The sequence below is a fragment of the Rhincodon typus genome, chromosome 7 (genome assembly GCF_021869965.1).
Source record: "Rhincodon typus isolate 14 chromosome 7, sRhiTyp1.1, whole genome shotgun sequence".
Classification (NCBI taxonomy): domain Eukaryota; kingdom Metazoa; phylum Chordata; class Chondrichthyes; order Orectolobiformes; family Rhincodontidae; genus Rhincodon; species Rhincodon typus.
Window position 1 is genome coordinate 38,502,392 of NC_063338.1, and position 22,762 is coordinate 38,525,153.

General features: G+C 41.5%; 1 protein-coding gene across 1 annotated transcript in view; it reads right to left on the reverse strand.

The window, feature by feature from the left end:
• Positions 1-701: 701 nt before the first annotated feature.
• Positions 702-22,762, reverse strand: part of itga4 (integrin alpha 4) — a 143,530-nt gene continuing 121,469 nt past the window's right edge. The window contains exons 26-28 of the mRNA XM_020513197.2: positions 20,888-20,983; positions 6,371-6,490; positions 702-4,104 (exon numbers count right to left, since the gene is read on the reverse strand). Of these exons, the coding sequence (XP_020368786.2) occupies positions 3,955-4,104; positions 6,371-6,490; positions 20,888-20,983 (366 nt within the window). The 3' untranslated portion in view covers positions 702-3,954. The remainder of the gene's footprint in view (positions 4,105-6,370; positions 6,491-20,887; positions 20,984-22,762) is intronic.

Genomic DNA, 22,762 nt, shown 5'->3' on the forward strand with positions numbered 1-22,762 from the left:
TCAGACCGAAGAGTCTATTCACTTGAAGTCAAGGAAGGTTCTCAGGGGTCACTGTTGTAGAGGGCAAATTCAGGAAGTCAACTGTGGTATTTAGAGGTAGCGTGCTGGATGCACAGCGGACAATAATTATGAAGTAGGGGGAACTCTGTTTTCAAGGTTGGGAGATGATTGAGCATTGGAAGGCACGGGTAACTGCAGGGGTGTCATTGACAATTACTGCTACCCTGACTTTCATGGGGGTGATAGTGCGTCATGATGGTTGGTACTGTTAAGTTCTATGCCTGGGTCTTGGGGCAAAGTGTGGTGATTAAGATTTAAAAGAAGAGTTAGCTGGGAATGTGTTGAAGGTCAGATCTAATTGGGTTGACAGGGAGTGCAAGGAAGAAAGGAATACCAAGGTTTAGGGAGTCACCTACAATCAGAGGTTCAACCTGCAACTCATTCTGTAAAGCATTTCCATCTTCATCTGAAAAGCTAATACACAGCAGAATTGACGAATGGCTACCATCACATCTTGAGTTTAAGTAGGTAATTTTCTATATGAGGGAGTGGGTTCTACTTGTGAATAACATGAGGCCCTTCAAGGGGCAATTGCATTAATAAGGCATTTACACAATAACAGTTAAGGACATCTGTAATCAGAGAATTGTCCATGTCAACTGCTTAGTTTTAAATGAACTTAAGAATAAATCCAAACAAGATTGAGTATTTTGTTTCAAATTTATTGAGATAAATTAGGAGGAATAAGTATAAGTATAAAAGTAGTTCTAAATTGTGATGTTGCTCCTAATCCGTTGTTACTGATGCAAATGCAGGTTTGAACCAATTACACAATAAAGAGGAACACATAGACTCAATATAGAACATAGAACAGTACAGCACAGTACAGGCCCTTCAGCCCACGATGTTGTGCCGACCTATTATCCTACTAAAATCTACCCTGCATACCCTACATTCTACTATCCTCCATGTGCCTATCCAAGAGTTGCTTAAAAGTCTCTAAAGTATCTGACTCCACTACCACTGCCAACAGTGCATTCCACATGCCCACCATTCTCTGTGTAAAGAACCTACCTCTGACATCTCCCCTATACCTTCCTCCAATCACCTTAAAATTATGCCCCTCCATAATAGTCATTTCTGCCCTGGGGAAAAGTCTCTGACTATCCACCCTATCTATGCCTCTCATCGTCTTATAAACCTCTATCAAGTCATCTTTCATCCTTCTTCACTCCAATGAAAAAAGCCCTAGCTCCCTCAACCTTTCCTCATAAGACCTGCCCTCCAGTCCAGGCAGCATCCTGGTAAATGTCCTCTGCATCTTCTCTAAAACTTCCACATCTTTCCTATAATGAGGTGACCAGAACTGAACACAATACTCCAAGTGTGATCTAACCAGAGTTTTATAGAGCTGCAGCATAACCTCACGGCTCTTAAACTCAATTCCCCTGCCAGGGTTTATAAGAATGAGGGCTGTGACTAGTGGTGTTCCACAGGGATCAGTGCTCAGACCTCCGCTGTTCATGATCTACATAAAAGATTTGAAGGAAAACGTAGCTGGTCTAATTAGTAAGTTTGCAGATGATACAAAGATTGGTCAAGTTGCAGATAGTGAGGACTGTCAGAGGTTACAGCAGAATACGGGTGAATTAGAGGCATGGGCAGAAAAATGGCAGATGAAGTTTAATCCAGACAAATGTGATGATGCATTTTGGAAGGTCAAGTACAGGTGGAAATTATACAATGAATAGCAGAACCCTCAGGAGTATTGATGTGCAGAGGGACCTAGGTGGGCAGGTCCACAGATCACTGAAGGTGGCAGTGCAGGTAGATAAGGTAGTAAAAAAGGCTTATGGCATGCTTGCCTTCACTGGAAGGGGCATTGAGTATACGGATAGACAAGTTATGCTGCTGCTTTATTTGTCATTATTGAAATTAAACACAACCACTGAGCAGGATGGCTAGATTGAAAGTTGATTGTTTTATAAAATTCACTAGGTAAAACAATTTGTTCAAAAGCTGAAAAAAGATAATTTTCTTTATCCCAGATTTGATTTAACTTTTTTCTAAAATAAAGGAGTAGAGGGCTGGGATTTTCCTTAACACGCTGCTTTAAGGGGAGATTTCACAGAATAGTGCAGAATAGGAAATCATCTGTTCCGTCATGTCTATGCTGGTTGTTTCAAAGAACAATCCAGTTAGTCCCACTCCCCAGCTCTTTTCCTCTTTCTCTGCAATGTTTTCTGTTTACATTCTTTTCAATCCCCTCTTGATTTTTATCCACCATCCTATCAGGTAAGGCATTCCAAATCCTAATTATCCAATGAGCAAAAAGTCTTTGTTCGTGTCTGCCAATCATCTTAATATGTGCTTTCTTATTGACTGTGAAAACTGTTTCTTTTTATTTACCCTAATTTCAATTTTAAAACACACCAACAAATCTTTTCCCAGTCTACACTCAAAAGAAGAGCAAACCATAACCATCAACATAATCCTTCATTCCCAGAATCACTCTAGTATATCACTCTGTATCTTCATGTTCTTCCTAAAGCGTGGTTCAAAGATTGAACATGATACTACAGCTGGGGAAGAATTAGTATTTAATGTAAGTGTAGTGTCACATCTTAGCTTTCATACTCTGTGCCTCTTGTTTATGAAGCTTAAAATCCTATATATTAACTCATTTCCCCATTTCTGAAGAAGGGTCCAGACCCGGAATGTCAGCTTTCCTGCTCTTCTGATGCTGCCTGGCCTGCTGTGTTCATCTAGCTCCACAACTTGTCATCTCAGGCTCCAGCATCAGCAGTCCCTACTATCTCTAAATATTAACTGCTTTGTTACTGTGTTTTACTACTTTTGACTTATGCACAAACACCTCCAGATATTTCTGCTCTTTCACCTCCTTCAAAAATACCATTCAGCACCTTCTTTCTTCATTCTTCTTTGTTAAAAAGTACCACTTCGCATTTTACTGCGTTGTATTTCAAATACTATTTGTCCAACAACAACAAAAACAAAGTTGCTGGAAAAGCTCAGCAAGTCTGGCAGCATCTGTGGAGGAGAAAACAGAGTTAACGTTTCGGGTCCGGTGACCCTTCCTCAGAACAGAACCATTTGTCCATTCTAACACTACCTCTTGAAGACTTCTACTGTCTTTCCCACTGTTTACTACTTGTATAGAGTAAAATCAGCAACACTGATAACCATAGGACACAGATTTTAAACTACTTTGTAAAAGAATAAAGGGGCAGAGAGATTATCTTTTTTAAAAAGCGAGCGGTTATGATACAGACTTTTAAGTGTCATAGAAACAAAGTTGACAGTAGCTTTTCAAAATTGAATGGGAATGTGCTTAAATAAGCAAGTTTGCAGAACCAAGATAAAAGAAGAAAATAGCAGGAACTGGATAACTCTTTCAAAGAGCCAGCATTAGCATGATGGGATGGTGAGTCTCATTCTGCACTGCATAATAATGAAAAACATTTCAAAAACATCTCTGTTTATTTCTTCATATATTAAAAACCAGTTCCATACCCAGCAGCAAGGAGGAAATCTTAGCAGGTGCAACAATCGCAAAGAATGAGCAAAATAATCTGTTCATTTTTATCAGTGGAAAGATGTAAAATTCTGTCTATTGGGGAATTTCACACTTCTTTTTTGGTGTTCGTTGGAAAATGCATTTCTCAATATACTAAGGATGTTTGTTTTAAATTCAAGGTTAGATTGAAATGCACCTCATAGAAGTAATACTGTCTTGATTAATGCAGTGGAACAAATATGTTCAAAAAGTAGCAATTTAATACACTTGCATGCACAAAGTAGTGCGTGGTTAGACTCTACACATTGTAATATAGAACACTTCTTCATAAATTCCTACACAATCATCTCACAAATATACGCAAGTATCAATTTCTAATATTCAAATAATGTCTATTCTTGCTTCATTTGCATTTCTCACATTTTTGTTAATGTTAATTTGCTTGCACGATTTTCATCTATTTCAGTATTTTCTTCTTGACATATTGACTCCCAACCTCCTTGCAGATAATTTTTTCTCATTTCTCTGTTTATTTTGACTTTAAATGGTCTTTTAAAGAATCCACACTAAAGGGGGTAGAGAAGAGAAGGGAAAAGAATTACGAAACTATAGATGAATTTCTTACTTCTTGATATTTGCATAGTTTGTCACTTAAATTTCTCACATAACAATGATATGAAGATGATTTACTGTCACTTGTACTCTACGATGAACAAGGGGGAGGCCATGGCCTAGTGGTATTATCGCTGGACTTTAATCAAGAAATCCAGGTAACGCTCTGGGACCCAGGTTCAAATCCCACCATAACAGATGGTAGGATTTGAACTCAATAAGAGTCTAACGATGACCATAAATCCATTGTCAATTGTCAGGAAAAACCCATCTGGTTCACTCATGCCCTTTATGGGAAGGAGACTGCCTGGTCTGGACTATATGTAACTCCAGACCCACAGCAATGTGGTTGACCTTTAACCACCCTTTGGGCAATTAGGGATGGGCAATAAATGCTGGCCTAGCCAGCAATGCCCTCACCCTGTGAATGAATTGAAACAAAAAGGCACAGTAAAATACAGTGAAAAGCTTATGGATACTGACCGAAGGAGCAACTGAAATAGTGTCCTAGTCTTGATCAAAGAAGAAAACTGAAAGTGTTATTATTAACAGCAGAATTTTCTGGGCACAGATTGGCTTTAGCAATCACCCATAAACCCCCAGAACCACACAAAGCACCCAGATGATCTGCCTTTTTAATTCTTATATGGGACTTTGGCATGACTTGCAAAGCCCCATTCCTAATTTCACTGGAACTGATTGGGTCCCTTGGCCATTTCAGAGGGCAGTTATGAGTGAGTCACATTGCTGCCAGGCTGGAGTCACATGTAGACTAGATCAGTTAAGGATGGCTGGTTTCCTCACCTAAAGTGACTCAAGTAGGTTTTATGACCCGATTTTTTTTTAGAAATCAAATTCCAATTTCAATATCTGCCATGGTGAGATTCAATCCCATAAATGTAGAGTGGGTTAAAATCCAGCCTGATTTTTGGATTATGAGTCCAGCGACATTACCACTATGCCACCACCTCTTCAAAGAACCAACAGGCAACCAAAAATGGCATGGGCAAGACTAGGATACACTAAAAATTAGTGACTTTGAGCAAACATGATTCAGGTCTCCTACACCTCATGGACAAAGGAAAATAGATAAAATTATTTATGAAGTAATAACAAAAAATAAAATCGTATGTCTGAATGTAAGCTCACTTCTAAATACTGATTTGTTTTTCCAGAGTGGACTTCCATCTTTACCCATCTCGAATAAACAGGATAATTTGAACAATTGAAATCTACCGACTGACAAATCTATTCCAGATCCTACTATTCTTAAACTTTTTGAGTTGGGATTCTGATAAGGCAGATAATCCACTGTCCCAAAGCTGGCAGTGTCCTTTTGCTAATACCGAATGTAGACTGGCGTATGGTACCATCATTGGGTCCAGTCTGCAGTTTTAACTGTGCCATAAGTGTGGCAATCCCTACCATTTTTTATCCTGCCAGGTTATGGCCCATCAGAGAATGACTGATACCAAAAGAGGAGATTGACAATAACTTCATAGATGAGCAGCAGAATAAGATTTAAACAGAAATGCAAATTATTGATGTTCTTTGTTTTATAATCTGACAAAATGAAAACAAGAAGGAATCAAAGTGTGCAATTGCATTTCAACAGTGTTCCTTAAAAAAACCCTTATTGCTTAGTGCATACTTTGACATGAGAAATACCTGTGCATTTAATATCAGAAAAATAGGAATCACAAATTTGTCTTTAAACAGAAAATTCCAGCATATCCGGCAGCATCCATGAAGAGATAAACAGTTAATGTTTCAGGTCTCTAACCTTTTATGAGAAATTGTTATACGTAGAACAGGTTTTAAGCAAATACAGAAGCCGGGAAAGGAGGAAGGAGTGTAAAGTGTTCAAAAAGGTCCATGATGCCTTCCATTGTGGATGGTAGGAGAGATTAAATGGCAGAACAGATAACGATGCAAGGCAAAAGGAAGATAAGTAATGACGTAAAGAAATAAAAGAGGCAATAAATAGGAAGAGCAGAGTAATTACAACAGCTGCTGTTTGAATTAAATGTGAGCAGTGGTTATTATCTGAAATTGTTGAACTTGATAGAGTCCAAAATGTTACAAATTGTAAAACCTAAATGTAAGGTGTTTTACCTTGAGGTTCCTTGAAGAATGCTGGAAAAGCAGAAGCAGCCAAGGACAAAGAAGAATAAGTTTCAATTGTATTTGACTGTAGAACTGGATTAATATTAGTCTTACCTTGTAAAGCAGGAAAATGCATACAAACAAAATGACAATCCCCAGCAACAAACTCATTCCAAAAATCAATACTGCCACTTTAAATTTTGGTTTTCTATTATAAATTGCTTCCATGGTGACCTAGGAAAAAGATGAGAGGTGAGTTAATGAGCAGGAAGAGAGTCATTAAGCCTGCAAGACTAACCAGAAAGCATATGTGATCAATATAAATAGAATAATAAACCACAACTACTTGTATTCATATAGACACTTTAAAATAGTAAAATATTCCAAAGTATTTCTCAGGAACAGGCTTACAGGACATTCTTATTTGTTTATCTTTATTGAAGTGCCATGGGTCCCCACATGGACCCTAGTTATGCCTGTCTCTTCATGGGGTACGTGAAACATTCCTTGTTCCAGTCCTATTCCGGCCCCCACCGACAACTCTTTCTCCAATACATCAATGATATCATTGGTGCTGCTTCCCTCTCTAGTCCGGAATTGGAAAACTTCATCAATTTAGCCTCCAATTTCCACCCTGCCCTCACTTTCACCTGGTCTATCTCTGACTTCTCCCTTCCCTTCCTCGACATTTCTGTTTCCAGTTCTGGGGTTAGACTCATATCCATTACAAACCCACGGACTCCCACAGCTACCTGGACTATACAGCCTCACACCTCACATCCTGTAAAGATTCCATCCCATTCTCTCAGTTCCTCCGTCTCCATCGTATATGTTTAGATGAGGCCAACTTCAACAAAGGAGCCTCTGAAATGTCCACCTTCTTCCTGAACTGAGGATTCCCCAGCTCCATTGTCGACAGGGTCCTCAACCAGGTCCGACCCATCTCTTACACTTCCACGCTCAGCCCTTCTCTTCCCTCCCGCAACAGCGATAAGGTTCCCTTTGTCCTTACCTACCATCCCACCAGTGTCCACATCCACAAGATCATCAGACACCATTTCCGCCACCTCCAGCAAGGTACCACCACCAGACACATATTCCCCTCCCCTCCCTTGTCCGCCTTCCGCAGGGACCGTTCCCTCTGAGACACCCTGGTCCACACTTCCTTCACACCCAACAACCACCCATAGCCCTACGGCACCTTCCACTGTAACTGGCGAAGGTGCAACACCTGCCCATTTACCTCCTCCCTCCCCAGTATTTAAGGGCCCAAACATACCTTCCAGGTGAAGCAACACTTCACCTGCACTTCCAAGAATCTCGTCTACTGCATTCGCTGCTCACAATGTGGTCTCCTCTACACTGGGGAAACGAAGCGTAGACTGGGTGACCACTTTGCAGAACATCTACGTTCTGCTCGCAAAAAAGACCCTGAACTATCTGTTGCCTGTCACTTTAATGCACCACCCTGCTCCCTGGCCAGCATCTTGGTCTCTGGCTTGCTGCAGTGTTCCAGTGAAGCTGGAAGAGCAACATTTCCGCTTGGGGACCCTACAGCCCTCTGGACTCAATATCAAGTTCAAAAATTTTAGGGCCTAAACTCTCCCATGTCTCAGCCCCCTACCCCACACACCAGGCCTTGTTACCACATAGCCTGCCATTACACATTATCTGTTGTTAATCACTAATGGTCCCCATTAACAACTATCCATCCTCCCAGCCTGATCGTTATCAGCTCTTTGTCTGTCCAATAGCTCTTCTCTCTCTTTAGGCTCTATTCTATTGTTTACTCCCTACCCTAACCCCCTCCCTATTTTCTGCGTATAAAGTGACGTTTTCCCAGCCACCATCAGTTCTGAGGAAAGGTCACCGGACCCAAAACGTTAACTCTGTTTTTTCCTTCACAGATGCTGCCAGACCTGCTGAGCTTTTCCAGCAACTTTGTTTTTGTTCCTGTAAGATGCATGTCTGCAATGAGTGTCCAGTGATGGAAGTCACATGACCATAGCAAGCCAGGAAGCACATTAGCATAGTATTGCATTTCTGTCCAAAACGTGTGTTTTCAGGCATTCTATAATCTCACCACTAGTCACTGAAATCAGTTGATCTACCATCCAGCACACTTTGACTGTTACAGCATTTCAGTTATGTGATGAATGACAGTGGCCCTCAGTTTGAGTCAAGAATTCAGCCACTTCATAAATGATTGTGAAATTCAGCACTACATGTCACCATTACACTATTCCCTAGTCAAACAGAAAGGCTAATGTGGCCCTGAAAATTGCCAAAGGAATCGTGAAAAAATGAGCAAAACCAGAAGACTTGTACAAGGCAATCTGGGATTAAAGAGGTCTTTTTCCAGTTTCTTCCATCTTTGATATTGTGTGTCATCACTGGCTTTCTAGCTTGCTTAACTTGATATTCATTACAAGTAGAGCATTGGTTGATGTGCTTTCTTTCCTAATGTTTGGCCACTGGAGTCCTGTTCATCTTCAGACTTGACTCAATTCCTTAATGGCTTATATAGATGCACTTTAGCACCTTTCCTCTCAATTCCTTAGGGATAATGGCTCTATTTCCTTTCTACAACATGTCATCATTCCAACTATGTACCCAATATACTTGTGAGATCACATGAATGTCCTTGATGCATTCAGGCCATTCTTTCATCAGAAATCCTTGCAACACTTAGTTGCATCTTGCTGGATAGATCACTTGTAGGCACTTGTCTATTAGATTCAATGTTTCTGCTTGTTGATGACTTCCCAAAGATTTTGAACTGTTGCTTCATTTTAGTTCTGGGAAGATTTATTGTCATAGTATTCTCCTCTTCCATCACGGAGTCCTGGTCTCAACAGAATATTAATGATATACATCTATTTCATGTGCTTACATGCCACATCCAGATGATATTTTTGTAACCTGGGTAACATTCTTTTCAGGCAAATACTAAATAAAAACCAAAAGAACTGCGGATGCTGTAAATCAGGAACAAAAACAAAGTTGCTGGAAAAGCTCAGCAGGTCTGGCAGCATCTGTGGAGGAGAAAACAGAGTTAACGTTTCGGGTCCGGTGACCTGAGGAAGGCATTCTTTCTTCATCTGAGCATAGTGCCATCAACACACTGGATATCATTACAACTGGGTTTTTTTGCTGCATTTGGTTTGCTACACAATGCAGGACGACTTCATCATTTACATCATAGCATTTCAGCATTGGTTTGTTGTCGTCATAAGTTGCATGATTTTAGTGGAACTGCTATTTGTTCTGTGCCCCAAAACCACTGCATAGCTCAACATAATGGTGCACACTCTAGCAACAAACTGGGCAAGAAAATTGCTAAATAGGTGATGAATCCAACAAATTATTGCAGCAATCACTGGCAGTGTATTGTTGCAATAACTCTCACCTTTTTTGAGATCTGAGCAAAGACACAGTGCTATCAGCATGTGACATGTATACCTGAATTCAGTCATCTTTAACTACGCTTTTTTCTTGTTCAGTTTCAGGTTCACTGGCAATCTGTCTCTCTAGCAATCACACTAGATTCTGATCATAGTCTGTAAGGCTTCTTCTCTTGAGTCTCCATATCCAAACAGCTTTTTGAACCATCTGTATCTCCCAAATAACATCCAGAATGTTGTTAAAAAGCTTCTGCTTTCATCATGTTCACTTGCCAGTAACCATCCTTTGCATTTTGTGTAGTGAAGACTTTTGCCTTTGCAAGTTTTGGCACTCTTCCTCAAGTTCCTTTGATGGTTGGCACTGAGTAGCGAAATCTCTGCAGAGATTTGCTTTGATTTTTTGGGTTTGTGCAGTCTCTCAGCTTTCCAGGTTGCTTCACTGCTACCATGCTGCTAATCCATTCTGGAGATGTTGTCACTTTGCTGTTCATTCCCTTCTTTTCCAGCTCTTCCCATCTTATGTTCCAGGATAGCCTTGAGGCCAGTTGGAATTTTCCTCAGCAGATGCTCAATTGGTCTTAAACTCATCTAGTTTGAGATGATTTTCTCCAGGAAGACATCCTAAACCTGAAAACACATTGTTGTACTCCTATAGGATTTGTTCCAGCTGAGATAAGTGGCTTTTGCTTGCTTTCCTCTCAACATAAATATTGTGCTGTTATTTAGTCTTAACCTTACTTTCCACAGCTCTGTTTTTGGATCACAGTGCCATGTCGAGCCATATTGCACAGGTCTGTGAATGTCCTGATGCTGTTGATCCGAAACTTAATCATCATAGAATCCCTACAGTGTGGAAACAGACCCTTTGGCCCAACAAGAGTACACCAACCCAGACCCATCCTGCATAACCCACCCCTGAACGCTATGGGCAATTTAGCATGGCCAATCCACCTAGCCTGCACATCTTTGGACTGTGGGAGGAAACCAGAGCACCCGGAGGAAACCCACACAAACACGGGGAGAATGTGCAAACTCCACACAGACAGTCACCCGAGGATGGAACCGAACCTGCATCCCTGGTGCTGTGAGGCAGCAGTGCTAACCACTGAGCCACTGTGTCACCCCAAATGTTGATTTGATGTTTTCCTCTGCAGTCATTAGTCAACTGTCACAAACCATCTATCACCTATCAACCTGACCGAGCTAACCTGTTGAATGGTCTAGAGTGATTCACTAGACTTTAGTTTTGACAGAATCTTTTGTTCGGTCTTCACGGAATAAATCATAGAATAGAATCCCTACAGTGTGGAAACAGGCCCTTTGGCCCAACAAGTCCACACTGACCCTTGCAGCAACCCACCCAGACCCATCTCCCTATAGCCCACACACCCCTGAACACTACAGGCAATTTAGCTTAGCCAATCCACCTAGCCAGCACATCTTTGGACTGTGGGAGGAAACTGGAGCACCCAGAGGAAACCCACGCAGACACAGGGAGAATGTGCAAACTCCATACAGACAGTCGCCCAAGGCTGGAATTGAACCTGGGTCCCTGGCGCTGTGAGGCAGCAGTGCTAACCACTGAGCCACTGTGCTGCCCCAAATAACCTCTTATGTTAGGGAAATGAGGGGCTAGTGAGGGGGAGCAACTGAAGGAACTCAGTATTAGTAAGAAAATGATGCTGGAGCAATCAACGGGGTTAAAGGCTGATAAATCACCAGGTGCAGATAATCTACATCCCGGAGTACTAAAGGAAGTCGTCTTGGAAATATTGGAAATATTAGCGGACTTCTTCCAAAATTCTGCAGACTTTCAAGCAGTACTTACAGATTGGAGCGTGGTGAAGGTAACGCCACTATTTAAAAGTAAGGGAGCAGAAAGAAACCCAGAGAATTACAGATAAAATAGTCTAACATCAGTAGTGGGGAAAAGCTAGAGTCTATTCCAAAAGATGTGATTATAGACATTTGAAAAGCATTAACAGGACTGGGCAAAACCTGCAATGGGTTAAGAATGGCAAATAATGCTTAAAGAATTTGCTGGAGTTTAAGGAAGCAACTGGTAGATTAAATAAAGGAGAAACAGTGGATGTGGTGTATTTGGATTTTTCATAATGTCTCAGAAGAGATTAGTGGGCAAAGTTAAAAGCACATGAGATAGGGAATAATATATTGGCTTCTATTTAGCCAAACACTTCCGCAAAATAATTCAGCTTCTTGCAGACAGAACACCACATAGTGGACTTGGCTTTTCTTTTGTGTTGTCTCCACAGTATTCAACAAAGCAAAGAACGACAGTTGCTGGAAATCAGAAACAAAATCAGAAATTGCTAGAAAAGCTCAGAAGGTCTGGCAGCATCTGTAGGGAGAAAGCAGACTTAAAATTTTGGGTCCAGTGACAGTTTTTCCAGAAACGTTAATTCTGATGCTGCCAGACCTGCTGAGTTTTTCCAGCAATTTTTGATTTTGTTTCCTCCATGGTATTAGTATTTTGCCTTTTGTGTATGATAGAATACTTAGTCTGTTCTGCCATGATATACCGACTTACAACCTCAGTGCGTCTGCATGTTAATTGCTTTCTCCTCCCTCAGTAAGCATGCTCTGGCTGCTGGATCTTTCATGCCTGTCTTCAATTAGATCAGGTTTTAGTTTTGCAAAATCACAGCATTCTGCTAGTTGAGTTTGTGCAATCATATTGAATGTTGAATTATTTAATGGCAAGATTGGAAGAGCAAAAAGGTGGTGAAGGGAAACAGGCATCACCAAAGGAGGCCAATGAGACTGCTGGGTATATGTGCATCATTCATTAGCAGTAATGAATGGATCAATTTAAAGCTCAAAGTGAGTCTCAGAGCATGCTGTTCTCCTGAGTTACAAGAGCTCAGCTGCATTAGATGCTCTCTGACATGGAAGTTGAAGCTCTTCCTGTTGAAGCTGTTCCTCACCCGGCACCGTAATGGAGCCCTGCACTTCTGGGAATCCAGCGATGGGGATGAATCCTGCAATTTTGCGTCTGTGAGGCTTCAGCTATAATCAAATTGGAGGAACAGACAGCAAACAGCACATCAGTGATGTTCGAATGCAATTGTGCACTGCTGCTTGCGAGACACACCAGGATACTATCCTAATCCCTGGAATGAGCCAGGGGTGAAGTAGTTTAAGGCCACAGTGAATATTATAGCTACATGCGGGGCATGGTGCACAGAGCTGAGAGGCATGAGATCTTCTGCTACAAGAGCAAAGACCGTATTGACCACCTGCCTATATAGGTGCATTACCCTGCAATTCTCCAATATATCCAGGGAGCAGCGTCTCGAGCATATAGGCGATGCTTACAGGTGTGTCCTGTAGCACTTTCTTACCCCTCATTCCTTTCTTTGCCCTCAGTATTCCAAATATCTGCCTCAGCTGTTTAGGATGTTGAACAATTTCACCACCTGACCCAACAGTTTGGAACAACAGTTCCATTGCCACTTATCTCTATACATTTGATGATGCCTGTGTGGCAATAGCTGAGTGCCCTTCTTAAACAAGATTTCTATTATGGGTCCACTTAAACTTACTGATGCAGTCATGATTGTCATCCTACTGTATTGTCAGCTCCATGGCCTTGGGCTGTACCATAACCAGTGTGTAATCAGTGTGCTGCCAGTGAAATCCCAAACTGGCCCTTAACAATCAAAGTGGCTCATTAATAGGATTAATCAGAATAATTTTCAAACCTGGCAAGCATCTAGGTGCTACCCTCCACAGTGCTTAGAAAAATTGTCAGGGACAGAAATGGTAAAACAAAACTGTCTGCCTCTGAGCCTAAACCATCAGGATCTAAAAAAGTCCTGCCCAGAGTCTCGACTATAATATAGTCAATCAAAAGGGCCAGTTTGCATCCAATAAAAGGCAAAACATTTTGTGCAACTCAAGGCTTTTAAGCAGGATGCTTTAAATTATATAGGTCAGAAATCACACGACACCAGGTTATAGTCCAGCAGGTTTATTTTGAAATCATAACCTTTTGCAGTGCTACCCCTTCATCAGGTGAAGTGTAGAGAGGCACATAGGCACAGAATTTATAGCAGAGAGATCAAAAGATCATACGAATGGTGTGAGTGGAGTGTCGACAGATTGAATAATAAGTCTCTGCAGGTGATCAAAAGTGTCAGACGGTGTGAGTAAAGTGTCAACAGCTGAAGAAGTGATGTCCTAGACAAAAAAATTAAAAATAAGGTGGTGCTGGAGACAAAGCAAATGACTGGAATAACATGATAGGTATAACAGTTGCATACCGAGGGTCTAACCAAACTAACAAGTAATTCAAACTTTTACTAACTAATTAAGGTAGAGAGATCATAAGTTATCAAGGTGATGGAGTCAAAACAGGACAGTAATAAGGAAGATTTTACAGATGCTTAACAGTATGGCGGGTTTACACATAGCGCGACATGAACCCAAGATCACGGTTGAGGCCATCTCTGTAGGTATGGAACTGGGCTATCAGTTTCTGCTTGGCGATTCTGTGTTGGTATGTATTTGAAAGGCCACCTTGGAGGATGCTTACCTGAAGATCAGAGGCTGAATGTCCTTGACTGCTGAAGTGTTCACCAACTAGGAGGGAACATTCCTGTCTGGCAATTGTTGCATGGTGTCCATTCATCCGTTGTCATAGCGCCTACATGGTCTCGCCAATATACCATGCCTCAGGGCATCCTTGCCTGCAGCATACAAGGTAGACAACACTGGCCAAGTCACCTGTATCTGCCGTGCATGTGGTGGGTGGTGTTCCCACATGTGATGGTAGTGTCCATGTCGATGACTTGACATGTCTTGCAGAAGTTGCCATGAGAGGGTTGTATAGTGTTGCAGTCGATGTTGTCCTGAAGGCTGGGTAATTTGCTGCAAATAATGGTCTGTTTAAGGTTTGGCTTCTCAGAGTGCAGAAGATCTCCAAGAAGATCACGCATATCGACACAGACATTAAGTTTCTACAGGGATGCAGCAAAACAGAGAAGATCCCGAAAGGACCACAGATCACAAACCCACTCAAGTCAACCTACAACACAGACTATGCTGACAGACTCTGCTGTCACACCTCTCGCACACTCCTCAATCATCTCATACACCAGCTCTACAGCAGACGCCGCAATCTCGAAATTAAGATAGAGTCCATATTCTCAGCTTGCACTCAGGATACAGTGGATCAGCTATGAAACACTACCAAGCAGATGAGGCAACAGAACTATGCCACCTACATGCACACCAAGAACAGTAAACTGAAGAAACCTGGCATCACCACCAGCAGTAACCAAGCCTCCCCTGGTACCATGGTTAAAACTGGTACCACCACAGAGAAATCCATTGTCAATTTGTCTGACCACACCCTTCAACCAGACAAAATCGAGTTCTCAGCTGAGGGCTCAATTTCTGTCCCACCACCAAAATGGACCCCATTGGTCTCAGATCAGACACAAAGGAATCCATCAGGTGAATGTGGCTCCGGGAATTCTTCCGCGAACCCCAAGATGTCAGCAGTGATCCCTATGAGACAACCAACAAACCGGAACAGTCAACAGAGAGATCCGCAGTGCAGCAAGCAAAGAAGAAAGAGATGAATTGAACCCCTCTGGAAGACCGCTGCCCTAAGCTTGACATGTATACTCAGGCTATCAGGAGAAGCGTTAATGCCAGATTCATCAGCCACAATCACAAGTGTAGACGTCACCAGGCACAATGCAATGCCATCTATGTTCTCAGAACCAATCACAACATTGTCATCAAACCAGCAAAGGAGGCGCCATCGTCATTCAGAATAGAACAGACTACTGCAAAGAAGGGTACATACAGCTGAACAACCGGCAACACTACATACAATTACCTGGCCATCCAACCAAATAACACACCCGTCAACTCAACAGACTGATCAGGACCTTTGATCCAGACCTTCAGAATATCCTGTGCATTCTCATTGGCATACTTGTCACATAGGAGACTTCTACTTCCTTCCGAAGATACCCAAAGCCAACACACGTGGACATCCCATCGTATCAGGCAACGGGCCCCTGAGAACCTCTCTGGCTATGTCAAGGGCATCTTGAAACCCATTGTATAAGGAACCCCCAACTTCTGTCATGACACTACAGATTTCTTACAGAAACTCAGCACTCACAGACCAGTCGAACCAGGAACATTCCTCATCACAATGGACATTTCAGCACTCTACACTAGCATTCCCCATGACAACAGCATCACTGCTACAGCCTCAGTACTCAATACCACCAACTTCCCAATTTCCAGATGCCATCCTACAACTCATCCACTTCTTCATCGACCACAATGTCTTCACCTTCGACAACCAGCTCATCATGCAGACACATTGAACAGCCATGCGGACAAAATGTGCACCCAATATGCCAACATTTTCATGCACAAATTCAAGCAAGACTTTGTTGCTGCACTGGACCTCCAACCAACGCTATACACTAGATACATTGACATTTTCTTCCTTTGGACTCATACAACATAGAACATTACAGCGCAGTACAGGCCCTTCGGCCCTCGATGTTGCGCCGACCTGTGAAACCAATCTGAAGCCCATTGGTGAGGAATCACTAAAACATGATAGCAGCAAGTTTCAACCTGCCATCAGACTTACCATGGACTACTCTTCAGAATCAGTCTCATTCTTAGACACGCGCATCTCCATCAAGGACAGACACCTCAGTACCTCACTCTACTGCAAGCCCACAGATAACCTCACCATGCTGCAATTCTCTAGCTTCGATGCTAAACATGTTAAAGAAGCCATCCCTATGGACAAGCCCTGCATATACACAGGATCTGCTCAGATGAGGAGGAACGCAACAGACACCTAAAGATGCTGAAAGGCGCTCTCATAAGAATGAGAGACGATGCTTAACACATCAATTGCCAGTTCTGGCATGCCACAGCAAAAAACTGCAATGACCTCCTCAGAAGACAGATACAGGACATGACTGACAGAGTACCCTTCATCATCCAGTACTTCCACAGAGCGGAGAGACTACGCAATGTTCTCTGCAGCCTTCAATATGTCATTGACGACAACGAACATCTCGCCGAGATAGTCCCTACACTTCCACTTCTTTCTCACCTTCAAACAACCACCAATCCTTAAACAGACCACTGTTCACTGCAAACTACCCAGCCTTCAGGGCAACATCGACACAACACTATACAATCCTGCCACGGCAGCCTCTGCAAGACATATCAGATCATCGATGTGGATACTACCATCACACGTGGGAACACCACCCACCATGTACACAGCAGATACTCATGTGACTCAGCCAATGTTGTCTTCCTCATACGCTGCAGACAAGGATGCCCCAAGGCATGGTATATTGGTGAAACCATGCAGACACTATGACAACAGATGAATGGACACTGTGCAACAATCGCCAGACAGGGATGTTCCCTCCCAGTGGGAAAACACTTCAGTGGTCAAGAACATTCAGCGTCCAATCTTCGGGTAAGCATCCTCCAAAGCAGCCTTCGAGATACACAACAACAACAGAATTTCCACGCAGAAACTGATAGCCAAGTTCCGTATCCATGAAGACGGCCTCAACTGCACTACACATAACCCTGCCACACTGTTCTGTATCTGTCAAATCTTCATTACTGTTCTGTTTTGGCACCATTGCCTTGTTATGATCTCTCTACCTTAATTAATTTGTACAGTTTTGGATTACTTGTTACTTTGGTTAGACCCTCGGCATGCGACTTTTATACCTATCATGTTATTCCAGTCATTTGGTTTGGCTCCAACACCAGCTTGTTTTTAATTTTTTTGTAATTATCTCTCTGCCTCATTTAGTTGAATTATAGGGTCAACACTTCACTTCTTATTCAGCTGTTGACACTTTACTCACACTGTCTGACACTTTTGAATAATAAGTCTCTGCAGGTGATCAACCTGTTGACACTCCACTCACACCATTCATATGATCTTTTGATCTCACTGTTATAAATTCTGTGCCTATGTGCCTCTCTTCACTTCACCTGACAAAGGGGTAGTGCTTGAAAAGCTAGTGATTTCAAATAAACATCTTGGGCTACAAGGTGGTGTCGTGTGACTTCTGACCTTGTCCACCCCAGTCCAACACCAGCACCTCCACTAAATGATTTAAAGTAACCTTTTCAGTTATGTGGCCCAGAAGAAATAGCTGTCAAAAATTAGTGGACAAACAGAAAAGTGCAGTGCAATAACTGGCAAGTAACAAACCAGTGAGGTGCATAAAACCACCTACTTCATATAGACAATGGATATTGAAGTGGGTATAATGAAGGTTGCCTGTTTTCTATTCTAGAACATCCTCCTTAGATGACAGTTGTACAGCATATTTGACAGCAACTAGTGTCCAGGTATAATACTACATCTGTGACATTTAAGAAGAGAGGCAGAGGAAACAGGAGATCTGCAGAAAGCTGGCAATATATGCCCACAGAATAATTCCACAAACAGGTAAATAGCTCACATGTGCATTCCAAAAATGTTGTTCATCAACATACTACATTTTTACTGCTGGCCTATCCAAAGCCTTTAAAGCTTTTATGTTCTATTGCATTTGCTCATAGCTGGACAATCACTTTGCTGCATACAGTTGAACATTTGAAATTTATCAAGGATTGAAACAGAAAATCACATTTAATGATATGATCAGTCTCTGCCCGCAGTAGGAGCTGCAATTTAAGTACACCACTATTGTTCCTTAAACTGAAGTCTCAGGATGTTAAGAGCATGAGATGTAGGAGCCGAAACAGGCCATTAAATCCATCAGGTCTGCTCTGCCATCAATGAGATTATGGTTTATCAGATAACCCTCAAATCCACTTTCCTGCCTTTTCTCCATAACACTTGATTCAATTACTGATTAAAAATCCAGCTCAGCATTAAAGGTACATAATAACCAGCTTCTACAGACCCCTGCTGTAAAGAATTCCACAGATTCATTGCCCTCAGAGAGAAGAAATTCCTCATCTCTGACTGAAATGTGCAAAATCTTATTCTGAGATTATGCCCTCTGGGCCTAGACTCTCCCAAAAAGGGAAACAGCCTTTGCACATCTACCCTGTCATGACCCTAGAATCTACTACGTTTCAATATGGTCGCATCTCATTCTTCTATATTTCAACAAGTGCATACCCCATCTACTCAACCTCTCCTCATATCTGATAGCAGCATAGTAAACCTTCTCTGGACTTCCTCCAATGCCAATATATCTTTACTCAGGTGAGAGGTCCAAAACTGTTAACAGTATTCAAGGAGAGGTCTGATTAGTACCTTGTATTGTTTTAGCAAAACCTCCCTGCTTTTACATTCAATTTCCTTTAAAATAAAGGCCAATATTCCATGTATCTCCCCTATCACCTGCTGAACTTAGGTAGTAGTTTTTTGTGATTCGTGGACAAGGACTCCTAAATTCCTCTGTTCTGTAGCTTTCTGCCGTCTTTCTCCTTTAAATATTTAAATATAAATTAAATCATTTAAATATAATTCAGCTCCTTTATTCTCCTGTCAAAGTCCATAACCTTACATTATATTGCATTATAATCTATCTGCCAAGGTTTTGCCTGCCTGGTTAACCTGTCTATATCCCTCTGCACTTTGTGTCACGCACATCACTCACCTTCCTACCTATTTTTGCATCATCCACAAACTTGACTGTAGTACATTCATTTTCCTCATCCAAGTCATTCATATAAATTATAAATAAATATGGCCCAGTACTAATCCCTGTGGCACACCATTTTGCAGGCTAATATGGCAATTAACAGAAGGGAACAGGATATATCAATTCGGGATATTGACATCAACTTAGAGCAGGCATGAAACAAGAAAAAAAGACTTCTATGGCGCTCTAAAACATTTGCTTATGGGATGTGCACGTCATTAGCAAGTCAACATTTATTATCTATTTCTAACTGCCTTGAAAAAGTGGTCGAGAGTTGCCTTCTTGAACTGCAGTACTCCTTATGATACCAGCAAACCCACAGTGCTGTTCGCGAAGACACTCCAGGATTCTGACCCAGTGACAGTGAAGTAACTGCGATATATTTGAACGTAATTTGTAAATCAAACGCATTGCAACACTGTGTGCCAGTAGTGGAAAGAGTATCACTGAAGGCTGGGGTGCCAAGCATGTGGGCTGCTTGAGTTAGATGATGTAAAGTCACTTGAATGTTATTGGAACTGCATTCATCTGAGCAAGTGGAGACTATTCTAGAACCCTTCTAATTTGTGCCTATTTGGGGAAGCAGGTGGTGAGTTGCCTGCCACAGAGCTCTCAACCCCTGGCTTGCCCTTGAAGCCACAGAATTTATGTAGCTGGTCCATTCAGGTTTTCAATCAATGGTTTCAATTGATGGTGGAGCATTGAGGAATGATAATGCCATCAATGACTAGACTCCCTATTGTTGGAGATGGTCATTGCCTAGCTCTTGTATATGGTGTGACTGTTACCTGCTTATTAGCCCAGGTCTGGGGGAGGGGTGAGGGAGACAAAAAAATCAACCTGTTTGGACATGTTATGACATGCCTCTGTTGCAGACAGGACGTGGACCCAGATCTTCTGATGCTACAACTGTGCCACAAGATCTCAAAAATTATTTCGGACATACATGCAGGACAGGTGGGACTTAAACCTGGATGTCTGGCCCAGGCATTGGGACACTACAAATGCACCATAATGTCCCAAGCATGGATGTAATCCAGTCTTGGTGCATAATTTACCGCAGACTGATTCAGGAGAATGTTTTTACATTTTTGATACCAGCTATATATTTATTCCCAGCTTTCAGACCCTCACCAAATCAGATTGATTTTACTCTTTCCGTACTTTTCGAGGTTCAGACTAATTTGTGTGGAGCTGATTGATCTGATCTCAGAAACAGTCTTTCCTGGTCCCAGTGAGTTGATGTATTAATTATCCAGTTGAAAAAAGAAAAGTTGGCCTATCTGTTGGTTCCTCGTTGTCACATGCTCATTGTGGAAAGATGGGATCAGCTGTGATAGTCTTACGTAGTCAAGTACTATTCAGTGCTTGGACTTACATATGTCAAATGGCCACTTGGACATTGTTCTGGAAAGTTGCTGTCATCTCTCATCACATTGTATGCAGGATGAATTCAGGAAAGAGGAAGGAAAGTCAAATTGTTCAGAATAAATACTTTAATACTGTAATGAAAGACTTACAGTTTTACGTGTGCCTCCTTTTTTTTGGATAACCTTTTGATTCTGCGCTGATGATGCCACAGCTTCTGTAATAAAAAATATTGAAGCAGCAGAATCCTGTTGAAATAAAAAGTGAAAGTTGCATTTGTTTTAAGTATAAAATTATTAAGTTGGCATACTTTTATGTCATTCACTGTAGAAAAAAGAAAGCTTTAAATATGTAGAAATAACAAAACCTCAAATATACCTGCAAATGATGTAGATTTATGTAAATCCACTGAAGTTATAATTTTATTCCTCATTCCAATCCCTTTTCACATTCACTACTGCTATCTTTTGGAACTATTGTTTTTCCTCCTTCAACTAGTAATGTGGGGAAATTTCACAGCAAACTTCAACATGGATAATATTTCCTTGTTTTCTGATGAGTGTTATGTTTTGGAAAATGTGGACCTGTTAATTTTATTGCAGCACTGTCAGATAATCTGACAAAGGGTGACCAAAGTTAGGGAGGAAATTGTGGGTAATATTTGTATCATCTGTGAACATGGATGAAGTGTTCTGGAGGACTGGAGGGTGATTAATGTTGTGTTTTTGTTTAAAGAGAAGCCTGGAAACTATAGATCTGAGAGTCCCACATCAGTGATAGGTACGTTGTTGGAGGTGATTCTGGAAGATAGAATTTACATGCATTTGGAGAGGCAAAAATTGATTAGGGATAGTCAGTATGGTTTATGCAAGGGAATTAGTGTCTCACTAACTTGATTGAATTTTTAATGAAGTAACCAAAAATAGTGATGAGGGCAGAGTGATAGATGTTGTTTACTTGGACTTTAGTAAAGCCTTTGACAAGGTTCCGCCTGGTAAACTAATTAGTAAAGTTAGATCACATGGGATTCAGTGTGAGCTTGCAAATTGGATACAAAATTGGCTTTAATGTCGTGTATGGTGGTGAAAGGTTGTTATTTGGGCTGGAAGCCTGCAACCAGCGATGTTCCACAGGAATCAGTACTGGGTCCATTTTTGTTTGTCATTTATATAAAAGATTTGGATGAGAATATAGGAAGCATGGTTAGTAAATTTGCAGATGTCACCAAAATTGATGATATAGTGGGCAGTGAAGGAGTGGCAGGTGGAGTTCAATTTGGATAAATGTGAGGTTTTACATTTTGGTAAAATAAACAAGCAGTTCCTACTATCTCAAGCACAGGACTTATACGATTAATGGTAGAGCCCTGGGTAGTGTTGTAGAACAAAGAGACCCTAGGGGTTCAGGTACATAATTCTTTTGCATCACAGGTAGGCAGGGTGGTTAAGAAGACATTTAGCATGCTTGCCTTCATTGCTCAGACCTTTGAGTGTAAGAGTTAGGACATCATGTTAAGGTTGTACAGGACATTGGTGAGATCTCTTCTGGAGTATCATGTGCACTTCTGGCTGCCCTGTTATAGGAAGGATATTATTAAACTAGAGAGGTTCCAGAAGAAATTTACCCGGATATTACCAGATATGGAGGGTTTGAGATTTAAAAATAGACTGGAAAGGCTGAGACTTTTCTCTCTGGAGCTTAGGAAGTTGAGGGTTGACCTTATAGAGGTTTACAAAATCATGAAGGGCATAGATAAGATGAACGACAGGGGTATTTTCCCTGGAGGGTGGGGGTTAAAAGCTAGGAGGCATATTTTTAAGGTGAGAGGAGAAAGATTTAAAAGGACATGAGGGGAAATTTTTTTTTACATAGAGTGTGGAATGAAATGTCAGAGCAAGTGGTGAATGCAGGTAGAGTTACAACATTTAAAAGATATTTGCATAATTTCACAAATAGGAAAGGTTTGGAGGTATATGGGCCAAGTACAGGCAAGTGGGCCTTGTTTAGTTTGGGAACACAGTCGGCGT